A 14,870-nucleotide genomic window follows, 5' to 3' on the forward strand; every position below is an offset into this window, starting at 1 on the left:
GGGTCTCGGCTGGTTCAGTGAGGAGCAAGGAGGCTGTGGAGGATGGAGAGGAATGGTGGCTGGAAAGTTGGTGGCTCGCGACTGTCTGTGTGTCCGGGGAAGAAGAAGAAGGAAAAAAGATTTCCTTAGGGTTTTGGCTTCTGCGCTGCCCCCCCCTACAGCTCCGCGGCCGCTTGATCAATTTATAGGCAAAAGACTCCCCCAACCCTAGTATGTGTGCCGCCCATAATGATAATAATAATATAAATAATAAATGAAAATAATAATATTTAAAAGTAGTGATATTATTAATAAAAAAATAATAAAAATAGTAAATATAATAATAATACAACTAACAATAATAATAATAATAATAATAATAATAATAAAGTAATAATAATATTATTAACAATAATAGTTAAAATAATAATAATAATAATGAAAATAATAGTGGTAAAAATAATAACGATAATAATAAAATAATAATAATATACTAATAATGATAACACAAATAATGATGTCGGAAAATAATTAGTAATAATAATAATTGTGAAAATAATTAATGACAAAAATAAATAAATAAATAATAATACAAATAATAATAAATAATAATAATAATAAAGATGATAATAAAATAATAATAATAACAAAGACAAATAATAATAATAATAATAATAATAATAATAGTAAAATAATAATATTATTAAAGATAATAATGATAATAATAATAATAATAGTATTGGGTCTGGGTAAAAATTGAGTGTCTACAGATAAATATAGATTACTAAGTCATTTTTGCATCTAATTTGTCATTTTTTATCTTAAAAAAAATGAAATCGCAATTTTATTTTATTTTTAAAAAGGTAAAATAAAAGAAAATCTTTTGAAGATATTAGATTCAAGGGGTACAATTTTACATAGTGAAGGTAACGCTTTAAATCTCATTATTGAGAATTCAAAAAGTTAGTACCCTAAAACACTCATTCCAATGAATGGGTTTACCTTGTTCGTGTGCATGTACATCCCTTTAAACTAGTTCATTTTAGAAAATATATAACCTTTGTCCCTTTTGAAAAAACTTTTGCAAGACTTTATAAAGGTTTAGCCGTTTAGGCATCAAGAAAGTCCTACTACTTTGATGTCAAATCAAAACAAAGCCAAGTAACACAAAGAACATAACCAAACATATGCATGCATACCAAACAAATGAGAAATGTAAAAGGATTTTAGTTTATATTTTTATTATGGTTGAATTTATAAAATAAATTGCTTATATATCCTCAAAAGAGAAATCAAGACATCTGTAGTTTGAAAATCATTTAAAAAAAAAAACCTTAAAAACAATCATTTGAATTATCATTTTACAAAACCATTGTTAAAAAACACTTAAAAACTCTTGATTGTATCTTGAAATTTTAATTGAAAAAAAAAACGCTATATTTTTTTTTATTAAGAACTAACTTTTCCAATAGACTCTCTATAAAAAAAAGATTTATATATATATATACATATATATATTTGAAAATTTATTTTTCCATCCTCGAGCCACTTTATGTGTGACAACTTTGAAATTATTTTCATCTTATAAAAATTTAAAAATATTGTGAAATTTTTTAAGGAGAACCACAAACTCTATTTGAAATTCCGATTGAAAAATTAGAGAAAAAAAAAATCATATCATAGGTGTACAATGTCATAGTTTTGACAAAAAAAAAAAAAAACTTTAAGAAAACCTTTGAATGTTTTGAGAAAAAAACATGAGTGATCATGTTTAATCTCATTAAAATATGATTTATTTATTTTTTTGTAAGAGGATCACAAAAACTTTTGCAACTTGATCACAAGAAACAATAATCTACACTAAAGAAAGTATAAAAATTCAAAGTAAAGCAAAATCCCTAAGAAAATGGAACAAGGTGCAAAATTTACACCTTTCAGGATTTAAGGATCGACCGCCTATTGAAAATTCAAAGGATTAGTCGGCTGCTTATAGTCTTGATAGTTGCTTCTTCAAATTTGCGCAGATTGGTTCACTGCCTACACACGCTGATCAACCGTTTGCACCAAAAATGCACAATTTCGTACCATTTTTAGCACTTTTTTCATTCATTCTTGTATACATCTTAAAGAATAATAAAAGTACTATAAAATATCATACAGAGCAGCACAAAAATATGAGAGAAATGAAAGAGATCACAATGAATACAAATGTAAAGGTCTCTTTATGAAGGATTTCTTCCCAAATGCCCTCTTGAGCAATGTGATGGATTGAAGTTTTCTTCTCTTTTTTCTCCAAGCAAATCCCTTTTTTTGAACCCCTCTTTTTACGAAAATCCTCACATTGTCTTTACTTAGATGTGTCCTAAACTATCCTTAAGAGGATTCTTTTATAAACCTCTTGTGGAGCGGAGAGAAAACCTTTTTTTAAAAAAAATTTAAATTAAAAAATAACCACTAATAACTATTAACCATCAATTGCCATGACTAAAAATTGACACATGACATTAAAGTGGCAAGTAACATAGCCAAAACCTCCAACCATTTGGGTGAGAGCAATTCAAATTTGGTGTAAATCAATCAACTGCTTTGAAGGGCAGTTGAACACTTATAGGACCGCCAACGATTGTAGTGGAAGGAAGGTCTGTTGACCGCCTAGAGGGATCAATCGTTTGTCTTTAACACTTTTTCTTCTTCCTTTTTTATTTGCTTCTACTTTTCATATATTTAGAAAAATATTTTATTTTAGGAGGTAAAAAATAACTACCAAAAAGTCTCATAAATTATATTTGAATTTACTAATTAGCACTTAAAAAAAAAAAACGCAAACTTTATTGATATGTTCTCACTTTTGGTGGAAGAATACCGTGGTTCCAAGACAAACATTGAGAAATTACAGATAAAGAAATTAAAGCCCTCTAAAAAACAACACCAACAACTAACCAAAATAGAACTACAAATTTAAACAAAACTAAATAAGAAACAAATTTAAACAGACCTATTAAAAATAAATATAATAAAATAAAATAATCTAAACCTACCAAACAAAAATCGAGAGGTTGAACTAATGATGAAAGGAAGTGAGACTCAACCTATCTATTCGAACTAATGGTAAACGATGTTCATATATGACATTGTTTCCCATTTTTCCTTTCCTAGTGAGAAAATCAGTCGCACTATTGTCTTCCGTATATTGATGGATTACCATAAAGTTCACTCATTCTACCTCTGCCACAAGATCCTCCCAAAAATTTCAAAGATACTATAAGGTACATCTACCTTTCTGAAATCAATCAACAATAATTTGTAAGTCACTTTCAATAATCACATTAAAATAATGAAGTCGTTTGCCCAAATGAATTCATCCCATAATTGCTTTTAACTCCGCACTATTGTACTATTGTTCGTATCATTGCCAAATAGTGACGATGAACTCATCTCGTTGTATTTAAGGAGGCCAGGTTAAGCTAAATTCGAATTGCCTACCAATATATATGTTGCTAAGTTTAAATCCAATAAAAGAAATTTTTAGACCCAACACCACTCATATAATTTACTTATTACCCCCCAAAAGATATATTGCCACTAACTTCATGACAGCTATACTCACTAATAAAGATGGTGGTATTTTCTAATTTCTTATTTTTTAATAAAAATAATTATTTGAATAACTTGTAACTTGAAAGCATAGGTGACGAGTAAAACATCTCCTATAAAATCTTACCTCCTATAAAATATCTTCTTTCTCCAAAACAGAAAACAGCTTGTCTCTTCCCCCCTCCCCCTCCCCCTCCCCCTCCCTAACCCCAAAAGCAAAAAGGAAAAAAGAACTAAAGTATCTAAGCTAACAAAAAGTTAAAGATGAAGCAACATTTTATGTAAAGATCCGAAAAATAGTAATAATAAAAATAATAATACTAAAATAAAAATTTAGTTTGACAGCCCAAGTGAATAGCAATGCCCTGTTTTCAAAATCCAATAATGGGAAACAAATTGGTTCAATGGACTGGACTGTAGTCTACAGAGAAAACATGATGAAGTACTTTGCTTGGATAAACACGTCTATCTAGTAGCTAGGAACATTGCACCCAATGGAATAATTAGCAGTGCATTGGATACATACAATAATTTGGGTTTTGGAAACAAATAGATGGCAACTAATGTTAAACGTTTTTGGGGCAAGAAGCTGCTATATAAAAGGCAAGGCTTCTCAGTGAACCTTTTTTCCAAAGGACAGCAATGATGCAAGGGGGAAGGAGGAGAGACTAATGATATTGGGAGCCATTACTTTAGAGAGAGTGGAGAGAATTATTTGCATCACCACTATATTTGGAAAGACAAAAGTATGAATGTGGGAATGGAGAATAAAAGCTTTTTCCTCCTCTTATTTGAGCCAAACTTTTGAAATAACTCAGTGTCTATAGCTTTCTAAGCTTCAATTGACATGATAAGTTTCCCCCTCCACCTTCAAACTTCAATTATTGGTCACACTTTCCCACAATCGAAGCGAAGTGTGATATTTTGAAATTATTATTACAAAATTAAATTTTAAAAACTATTCATTTTTAAAAGCAATCAAAGTATTAATTTAACAATAATACTCGAGGAGTATTAATATATTTACGGACACTTTATTTTACAATTTCTAAAAGACTATTAATTTTCCAAATATCAAACTTTAGTTGTATACCGCGTGGAGTGTTATCCAAAACTAATAGGGACAACTTTTAAATGCCTAACTCTCTCCTATATATTAACCCGTGTAATTTTCTAATTACATAATAGATAAAGGTTCATTTTTTTAAAAAAATAAAAGGCTTGAAACTTCCTTGAAGTCCATAATTTTCACTGGTCTCTTCTAACATTTAGTATTTGAGGCTCTTGCTCCTCGTACTTGTTTCTTGTTAAATATCAATAAACGTTTTGTCAAACTTCATGTTGACTTTTTGAGTCCGATCCCTATTTTGATAATGACAAATCACAATATCCCACTTGTGTAACTGAGTGTAAACAGGTTTATATTTCTGTAAGCACAAGTGATGAATGCAAAATGGAAGTCGTAAAGAGCATGCATCTTACATGATTTAAAATTGAAGCTCTACTTGACCTTAAATTGACCACAGGACCTCCAAATAACATGGAAAACTCTTTTCATAAAATGTCTAACTTATACAAAGGTTTTTAAATGATTTTAAAGTTAAAAGAAGGTAAAAACTAAATTTTTCAAAGAGGTCGGTCAACCGGTCAGTCGACCGAATGTTAGAAATGAGCAATTTTCTCACTCAATTCGATCTCATATCAAACCATGTTCAACATGAAAATTGTGAAATTTTCCCATAGCTTGAGTTTGATACCAAGAACGTCTAAATTGGAGTTACACATAAAAAGTTATGGCCAAAATACTGAAACGTGTCCGTAAGAGAAAAACTCCCTTCATGTTTCTTCCGTCTCATTGATGGACATTTTTATCAAACCAAAAATCATTAAATTAAAATGTGTTAAACATAAAAGTTGTGGTATTTTCTCTTAGCTTTCTATTGGCATCAAGAACATCCAATTTGGAGTTGTATAGGAAAATTTATGGCCAAAACATTGAAGAGTGTTTGCGCAAAAAAGTAGAGGTCGGTCGACCGAACCTTCACTATGGTCGACCGAAACTCGTTGATTTCAAACCTCGATCGACCGTACCTTGAGTCTGGTCGACCGACCTTCTCAGGAAAGTGTCCCAGTGGCCGAAAACGGCTAGTTTTCAAAATAAAAATATATTTTAAGGTTCCAACAGTTATATAATGGTCACAAGGGTTTTTTGCTTATAAATACAACCCCAAAATACTTGAAAATTGTTGGAAAATCCCTTTATTAATTTAGTTTATCATTCTTTGATTCCCACACTTCTATACCCCATTTGTTCTTTAAATTCTCATTTTTCTCCTACTCTTCTTTTATTTGAAAATCATTTTGGGAGAAAATATTCTTGGGGGTTTTATGCGATGAGGCTTGAGCATATATCATATACATATATATTGCTTGATGACCTTCTTCTTTCATTTGTGATATATTTTCAAAGATTAAAATGTCTCATATTCTCTTCTTTTGAAAACTATTTTTGGGGAAAATATTTTTGGGGTTATATTTGAAGAGGCTTGAGCATATAACATTCTCTATATGCATATTGCTTGAAGGCCTTTCTATTTTCATGTTTTCAAAGATTAAATTTCTCTCATATTCTTTTATTTGGAAAAATATTTTTTGGAGAAATTTATTATGAATAATGTGTTGAAGGTTTGGGCTAATATTCTTGCTTATATATTTTGTTTGAATGCCTTTTTGGGATTAATTTTACTAAGGTCAATCATTTTAAGAAAACTCTAATATTCTCCTACTCTTATCTTGACATATATTTGTTGGAGAATTTCTTTAGGTTATACAAGAGGGAACCTTAAGCATATATCAATTTAATATATACTTGCTTAAGAGGCTTCTCCTTCTATTTTATAAAGGTCAATCATTTTAGAAAAGAAAATCATTTTCCAAACTCTCAAGTTTTACTTGAAAAATATTTTGAGAGAAAACCCATACTCTACATAAGCTTCATTTCAAAATCATATGAGAATGCATATTAGATTTTAATGTTGTACATCTCTGCTTGTATTTCAAAAGCATATTTTATGTACAAAATGATTTTATTGTAACGGTTCGGTTCAGCCCATTAATTGAACTGGGGAGTCTCAGCCCTGCAAGTGAGACCGGTTTGGTTCAGCTTGTTAATTGAATTGGAAAGTCTCAGCCCCGCAAGTGAGACCAGTTCGGTTCAGCCCGGAATTGAACTGGAGAGTCTCAGCCCCGCAAGTGGGACTAGTTTGGTTCAGCCTAGTAATTGAGCTGGGGTTTTCCTCGCCCCGTAAGGAGAGGATGTAAAAGGCTCTTACTCCGCCCGGTTAAGAGAGCAGGTATAGTGAAATCCTTGGGGATAATCCCAAGGTGGAGATGTAGGCTGGTTTGGCCGAACCTCGATAACAAATCTGGTGTCTCTCTTTCTATTTTATTTAAATTCTTGCATTTTAATTTCAGCATGTGTATGAATGTTTATTTAATGTCAAAATTATTTTCATACACACATTTGATTTAAATAAGATACTGCACACGTGTATGTTTGCTTTTGTTGTTAAACTTACTTTACATACACGTATACATGTTGAATGGGATATGATACTGTGGTGAATCGACGAATTGTTTAAATTAGCTGAGAAGTTTTTAAAACTCAATTCACCCCCCCCCTCTTGGGATCACATCATTTCCAACACTTCACTTTGCCAAAATTTTGAATCCATTTTGTAGTTCTTATTAATCTATTAAAGTTGTTTGCATTTTCTTAGCAGATTCTCATTTCACTAATTTCTCAATTTTGTTATTACACTAATTAATGCTATTATGCAATTACGAATTTTAACATCTAAATTAATTCTAAATACTTACACAAGATTGCATTATTTTCTTTGCATTTTAATTCTAAGTTATACATTAACATTTATTTTAATTAATTATTATTACATACTTACAAATTTTTCAAATCTCCTTGTTCGAGAGCTATTGTTAAAGCGGTTGTTGCCGTCCTATGATCTAAGTTTCTAATTTCTAGGATTGCATTGACAAAGTGGCGCATAAGGCCCTATAATGTTTCTTTCTCCCCTTGAAAAAAAGTGGGTTGAAGTTTTCGCTCCTTTTCAATTGCTAACAAAATACTCTATAAACTACTGCTCCATATCGAGAAAATATCCAATTGAGCCAAGCTTTAGAATTTGGTACCACGGCCCTAACATTCCCCTTTAGAGCTATTGCAAATGCTCGAAATGTAATTGTGTCAATACTTTGAAAGTGTCAAGGTGATCTAGAGAATTCGACAACACATCATATCCTTAAATGCTTAGCATTTTAAACTTACTTGACAAAGGAGTTTCTATCACCTCTTTTTTAAAAAGAGGGGGGGGGGGGTGGTATAAGGATTTGACTGACATTTCCCTTATGGAGGGATGATTGTGCACCTCCTTCACTAGCTTCTTCCTTCACTAGCTAGTTAATTTTCTTAAACTTTTCCTCAAGTTACTGGGATTGTTGCCCATAAATGCCCATAGTGTTAGTATCTTCTATCTTTTTGGTTGAGTCTAATACCTTTGCAATGACTTCTTGTGGTATCATTGCCTTCCCATTAGGTGCTACTTTTGTTTGGGTAGCGTCTGGAACATGTTCTATCTAATTTTTTTTCTTTCTAATGCAGGATCATACTGAATATGTCTTCCATCCTTCTTTTGGAAGACTAAAAAATTATTTAAGGGCACACTTGGTGATGAGTTGTTTGCTAGGGTGGAATGAATTGATTGGGGTGATTGATCCCCAACAACAAATTCAGACTTAGAATTATATGATGTAGTCATGATCAAAGATAAAAATCCTCTCGATTTTCCATAGACGATGTCAATTGTTTCTGCCAAAAATTTATTGGTTAGTGTAAATTGATCTCTAACCATGACCATCTGTAAGGAATCAAATAAAAAGACTTGAAGGATCCTATGTGTAATTCAGGAAATTACTCTGATGCCTAAGTTAGGAAGTGTGGGAGGATAGATTGGAACAATAAGAAATAATAGATGAGAATGATACACTTACATCCTCCCATAATGTCCCTTTTTATAATTGGGGGTGACATGTTCCTAGTGAATTCAATATTTATTCACTAATTATTTTGATGGTGGAGAGTTTTGTTTTAATTTAAGGGTAGTTTTTTTTTTTTTTATTATTACATAGGAACTCCAGCCACTAACAAGCCTTTCGGACCCCCTAGTGCGGGACCAAACCCACAGATCATCGCCCTCCCCCTAGGTTTCGCTGATCAAGTAAAATCCGGAATGCGAACACGACTTCCATGCATCAGTTGAACGTTCGGCCAATCCAACCCCCGGGACACATCTCAATTACCATCCACGGTCCTCGCTGATGCACAGAGAACTCTAACCATCCGCGATCTTCGCTGGTTCACAGAGCGAACTCTCACCATTCATGGTTCCCGCTGACTCACAGAGTAAATTCTCACCATCCACAGATACCATTGGTTCCGTGAGTGTATTTACCTAAAATTGAGTTCCCGATACTCATTGTAACGTGCTGATATCTTTTCATCGTGCCATACTCGTGGGGGCAATTTAAGGGTAGTTTTTGGAGGATAATTATGGTGCCTTGATTTTTATAATTTACTAATTTTATTTTTATATTATATCAACTATAATGTTATATTATATTTTATTCAAACTTTATAAAACTCTAAATTCACATTCTAGACATAGGATAAGAATTAACGAAAAAATATTTTCCTTAATTTTGTGGACTTATGGTTTGAAAAGAATTGGAATGAATTTGATCATATAAAAACAAACCAAATAAATAAATAAATAAATATATATATATATATGTGCGTTGTAATAGTAGTCAAAGTCAATAGCACACTCATGGGGAAGTGCAGGTCAAAGTACACCCAGTCAACCCAATCAACAGCTGGGGATCAATAAAATGACGCTTCCCATTTTGGGTATTAAGTAGCCATGGGCCCGTTGATGCGTGCTAAACGGTTTTAAATTTCTTTTAAATGTGAAAAATAAAATTGAGAAGGGGTAGATCAATCTCACCCGTCCGTCACGGACATGAGATTTGAAGCGTCAAACGCACGGTGCTTTCGCAGTGGCCGCCCGAACACGTCCGTCTTAGTGACCGTAACGTGATCCCTTCCCTTCTCTTCCTTCACAAAGTTGAAGGGGCAGGTACGAAGACACCTAAGTTCACATGCATGCATGCATTCTTCGAAACTTTTTGCTTGCCCACGATTCGTCACAGGCTTGCATTCAATGTAAACTTCGGGGTGGCAAACAGGCCGGTAAGTGAGTCGTGATTCCTTAGTTTAAAACTATGATGGCAATTTGGTTAAAACCTAATGTGTGATTCATAATCCATCTGTTCAAATTGAATTTGGTTTAATACAAATTAACTCATTTATAAATGAATTAATCCAAACTCAATTCGTTTAGTAAATAGATTAGATAGGTTCAGATCAATTCTTTTATATAATTCCTCAAAATCAAAATTTTAATTTTAATCTCTATCATTATAAGCAAAACACGTTTGCAAAAAATAATTATTTTATTTAATATTTAAAATTAACTTATTTAGCTAAGGTCTATTAGTAATGGGTAAATTCTAAGTTGTCCTCCTAAAAACAAAATACGTGCAACTATAAAAATAACCATTGGATAATGAAAGTGGAGGTTTATTACTAGGTGATTTTTTCATTTTGCTTTATTGAGTTTTTGTTTGTGATATTTAAAAAAAAAAAGTGAGATAAAAAATGAAAAAAATATTTATTTTCCAAATAATTGCTTAGATAATATAAATAATAGATATATATGTCTAGTTTCGCTTTATCCTTTGCATTCCAATTTTATTTTAGATTATTTTGTAATTTTGTTTATATTTTTATTGTAAATATGCATGTACGGGTCGTTACCTTTGTTGCTAAGAAATGAGACATGAAAGACATAATATCTTAGAAAAAATATGTGTAAGAAAGTAAAGGTTCAACTATTTTCTTATGACGTGCACAAGCACTTATGAACATTATGATTGTCTTGGCTTCATGAATAAGAAAGGATAAAGTGTAGTTTTGCAAAATAGTCAACTTTAATTATTTTTCTATTCGAATATAATCACGAAGATTTTGATATACATTTTTTAACATTGAATACAAATACACATATGTGCGGATGTATGGGTACGTGTTTGAAAACATGACTACAATAACCAAACAATTATGTATTTATAGTGTGATTCACTAATTGTTGAGTTCAAAGGCATCTCAATTTAAGAAATAAATACTTTCATATTACTTTTAATTCTTAATATTTTAAACATAATGTGAACGCCACTCAAAAAATTTGGGAAGAGCCAAGATTAGGGTTCTTTTCCGAATGAAATCCATAAATGAAATTTGCTTTTTTAACTTCTCTTGTGTTTACATTTAATATGGTGTGTGAGTTCTGAGTTATGACATATGAAATTTAGACGAACCTCTTCAAACTCTCAAGTCATCATGATAAATTAGTAATTAAAAAAATTGTTTAAATAAAAGAAAAAAAAATAAGTATTAAAAATTTAATTCTATTTCTATACAAATAACACATTATTAAAATAAAAATTTGTCCAAATACAACTAAAAATTAAGAAAAATTAAAAGCTAGTCACTATATATATATATATATATATATATATATATATATATATAAATTTCTCACTTTCCATTATAATGAAAAAAGAAAAGCAATTTCTTATGTTTTCATCTCACTATCTAATGTTTTTTAAAATCTAAGGGCTTGCGGAAACAATTTTATTTCCAAAGAACTATAAAAAGTTTACCTTATTTTTAAAATTTTTAACATTTGAATAAATATCTAGAAAATAATAAATTTTTCTGGCTCTATTCATTAGTGGAAAATGCTATATTTTTTTCCCTTGTAATTTTTAAATAATCATAAAAATGCTAGCTTATTTTCTAATGTTCAAATTTTGGGTTGAAAGGTAAGAAGATATTTTTGAAATCAATTTTTATTTTTATTTAATTTTAAATAAATTATATTAATGTCTAGTTTTTGTAATTATTAAGAGATTTAGAAATGAAAAAAAATATTTTCTAGAACTACACAAATTCATTTTCTATGTTTTTATTTAGAATATTGAAAACTTGAAAAATAATCTAGTATTTTTATAGTTCACTAAAAATAAAAAATATTTTCCACGAATAGCAGACATTAAAATTCCATTTCAAATTTAGAAAAATATTAGGAAAAGGAAAGGAATATCAGATTATTTAATTTTTTATGTTTGGTTATTATTTTTTTATTTATACATCATTAATATGTAATTTTTCTTTATCTATAGTCTTATTAAAACAAGTTCTTTTTTTTTTACAGTAATTAATAGAGAAGAAAAATATAAGAGGCTATGCGTTTCCTTCTTATTTTTTTTTTTCCTTTCATTTTTTCCAAAAAGAATCCTTGATCCAAAAAGATCCTAAGGGCTTCCAAAATAATTGCTACCAAAAATTAATGGCCCAAAAAATACGAAAAATCGAGAAACCTTATTTCTTGAGATTGAAAATAAGTAATCCCATTCAAGGGTAAGTAATTGAAATGTTATATTAAATTTGTGAGAATTTAAACAAAATATAATATAAAAATTCAAATACAAATCAAAGCTTAAAATTTATGTTTTCAAATATGTTGTTTTTGTTTTGTTGTACAATTCCATTTATTTGTATTCATTTATAGCAAATTTCAAATAGTATTTTCATTTTACACTCTTACGTGAAAATGAATCAATTGTATGGGACTTGAAAAAATAATAGAAAAAAGTTTTAAAAAATATTTTATTTTATTTAAATTAATATAAAATTTAATTTAATGTCCGAATTTAATATTTTCAAACGTCAGGTTTGTAGAAATAGCGGAAACCCGGAAGCGACGGTAAACGCGAGAGGCCCAGTGACTATGGAAGGTGAATGTAAATTTGAATATAAAAAGGGTGTCGCTCCCACTCATTAAATTTCATTCATTGGCCACGTTTCAGTTTGCAATAAACGGAGCAGCCGAAGAGCGGCATTGACGGCCGCACCGGAGGCAGAGCAAACTTCTCCCTCTCCCTCTGTCTCTCTGTGTGAAGCTCGACCCCATTATCCTCGCCACCACACAACGTTAACCAACCGCCTTCCTTATAGAGCAATGGTCTCATCCGAGGTTCAACCCAGAACTAACAGATTCTTGCTCTGCTTTCGCCCGGTCGTCATGGACCCCAGCTCCGTCCACCCCGGAGCGCCCCCCGATGACGCCGTCTCCTCCGGCGAGCCCGTTTTCGCTTACTTTTCCGTCGGCAATAAGGACAGGGCGGTTCTTCCCACGATTATCTCGGCCTTGTCGGACGACGGTGGCGAAACGGGTCGCCGGAAGAAGAGCGCTGACCGGAAGTTTTCGCGTATTGTTAAAGCGGTATTGTTTGAGAAGTCTTTGGTGAGTGGGTTTCGCTTTTGGTTGAGTTTTGGGTTAGGGCTTTGTCGTTTCGCGGGTGGGGTCTGTCGTTGATGGAACTGCGTGATTCGCACTGTGTTTTTGCATTGGATTTTTTTGATTTCGTTGGTTTTTGTTGCCAGAGATTTTTTGGCTTTGTTTTTGTTTTTTGCATGCCGTTTGATTGGTTTTTTTCTATGTTTTTTCCAATTGAATTTTATTTCATTTTTCGACGTTGTTTGAGAAGTATTTGGTAACTGGTAAGTGTATTCTGTAAAATATTGTTTCCGTAAGCAAATCGTGTTCTCGTGTTGTTTCGATGAAATTGATTTTCAATGAATTTTCAATTTCAATGCGTTCTGCTTTTGAGATTTCATACTGTTTTGATGAAACCGTTAAATTCACTCTATTTCCTGAAAACCGTATTCAAATTCGTCGTACTTTAGTCTTGTAATTAATCTCGTGATCGTGTTTTGTTTTGATGAAACTATCTTTTTTGCTTTTTAAAAATGAACTGTGCTGTTTTGATTTTCAAGCAAACCGATCATTTTCCAGTCATTGTTGTTGACCAGTTCTTCAATTACCTGTTTGACCGTACGTTTCATGTTCTGATATTTGCTTGCTTTGAAACTTTTCAAACTATGATGCTTTTGCGATTCGATATTTTTATCCAAATTGTTTAATTGATACCATGAAAGCACAGATGCAACTAATGGGTTGCTGAACGTTGATTGGTTTTTAGACCTCAAAATTCCTCTGCGCGTTTCTTCTTTTTATTGATCGACGCTTACGCTCTGCTTCATTAATTTGAAGGTGAAGAAGCTCCGAAACAGGAAATCGCAACAAAATTCAAGCCGATCGAACGGCTCTCTGTCATCCAAATTTCACAGAGTCTTCAACTCGTTCAGCGAAAGAACAGCCCACCAACAACACCCTTCAGAAAATGACGACCAAAGGGTCCATTCAAAATCATCTTCACTTCCTTTGAATTCTTCCCCGACAGCCATTCCAACGCCAACATGCTCTTCTTCCCCAAGCACTCCTCCTTCAGATTCAAGGCCTTTCACGGAACCCAAGAGAACGCATCGGTCACATTCAATCCAGTCTAGACACAGGCACAGCAGTTGTGAAGAAGGGTCGCGAAATGACTCAACATCTGCTTTGTTTTTGCTGGCGGTGAGCCTTTTGGTTTTGGTGTGTTGGGGTAAGATTTGTGCCATCGTGTGCACTTCCACATGGCTGTTCTTCGTCCCTCGTCGGCGCGACTTGCCGGAAAATGGGAAGGAGACGCCGGTGGTGGACTCGGTGGAGTACAAGAAGAGGGTGATCATGGAAGGGCTGCTGGAGAGGACCCGGAACAGGGGATGACTAATTGTGAACGAGGAACAATTTTTTTTTCTTTTTTAGTTTTTTTGCTTAGTTTGATGACGACGAACAACATGGGTGTTTGTAGCTTTAGTGAATTTGCCTTGTAAGTATTATATGTTTAGAAGGGATCCGTTTTTTGACATGTATTTTGTTTTTTTGACGGGATGAGCTGAATGAAAGATCAGACAGTGGATTTATGGTATTCTTCCGTGGGTTGTAATTACAAAGAAAATGATATCCTGATTTTGATTGAGCAATTTGTAAAATGACGGAGATGAGATGACTAGCAATCATATCATTATAAGTCTTTGGAGTTGTGGGGGACATTTGCCGGATTATGATTTTTTTTATTTTTTTTTCTAATTGGGACTTTTTTGGCGGAAGAATACCGTAATTATAAGTATAGTAAAGCAGAAGAGAGAATACATA

The 14,870-nt window shown here is 32.2% G+C and overlaps 1 protein-coding gene across 1 annotated transcript; it reads left to right on the top strand.

Annotated features, from left to right (window-relative positions):
- Nucleotides 1-12,610: 12,610 nt before the first annotated feature.
- On the top strand, nucleotides 12,611-14,643 carry LOC131160671 (uncharacterized). The gene is made up of 2 exons (XM_058116529.1): nucleotides 12,611-13,076; nucleotides 13,887-14,643. Exons 1-2 carry the CDS (start codon nucleotides 12,792-12,794, stop codon nucleotides 14,439-14,441), a joined length of 840 nt encoding a protein of 279 aa, XP_057972512.1. The 5' UTR covers nucleotides 12,611-12,791; the 3' UTR covers nucleotides 14,442-14,643.
- Nucleotides 14,644-14,870: the final 227 nt, after the last annotated feature.

This window comes from Malania oleifera, chromosome 1, assembly GCF_029873635.1.
Source record: "Malania oleifera isolate guangnan ecotype guangnan chromosome 1, ASM2987363v1, whole genome shotgun sequence".
Lineage (NCBI taxonomy): Eukaryota > Viridiplantae > Streptophyta > Magnoliopsida > Santalales > Ximeniaceae > Malania > Malania oleifera.

Excerpts from the sequence above, each read along its gene's own strand:
- LOC131160671 (XM_058116529.1), top strand. The coding sequence starts at position 12,792 with ATGGTCTCATCCGAGGTTCAACCCAGAACTAACAGATTCTTGCTCTGC. Across the intron at positions 13,077-13,886 it reads TATTGTTTGAGAAGTCTTTG|GTGAAGAAGCTCCGAAACAG; the intron begins GTGAGTGGGTTT and ends ATTAATTTGAAG.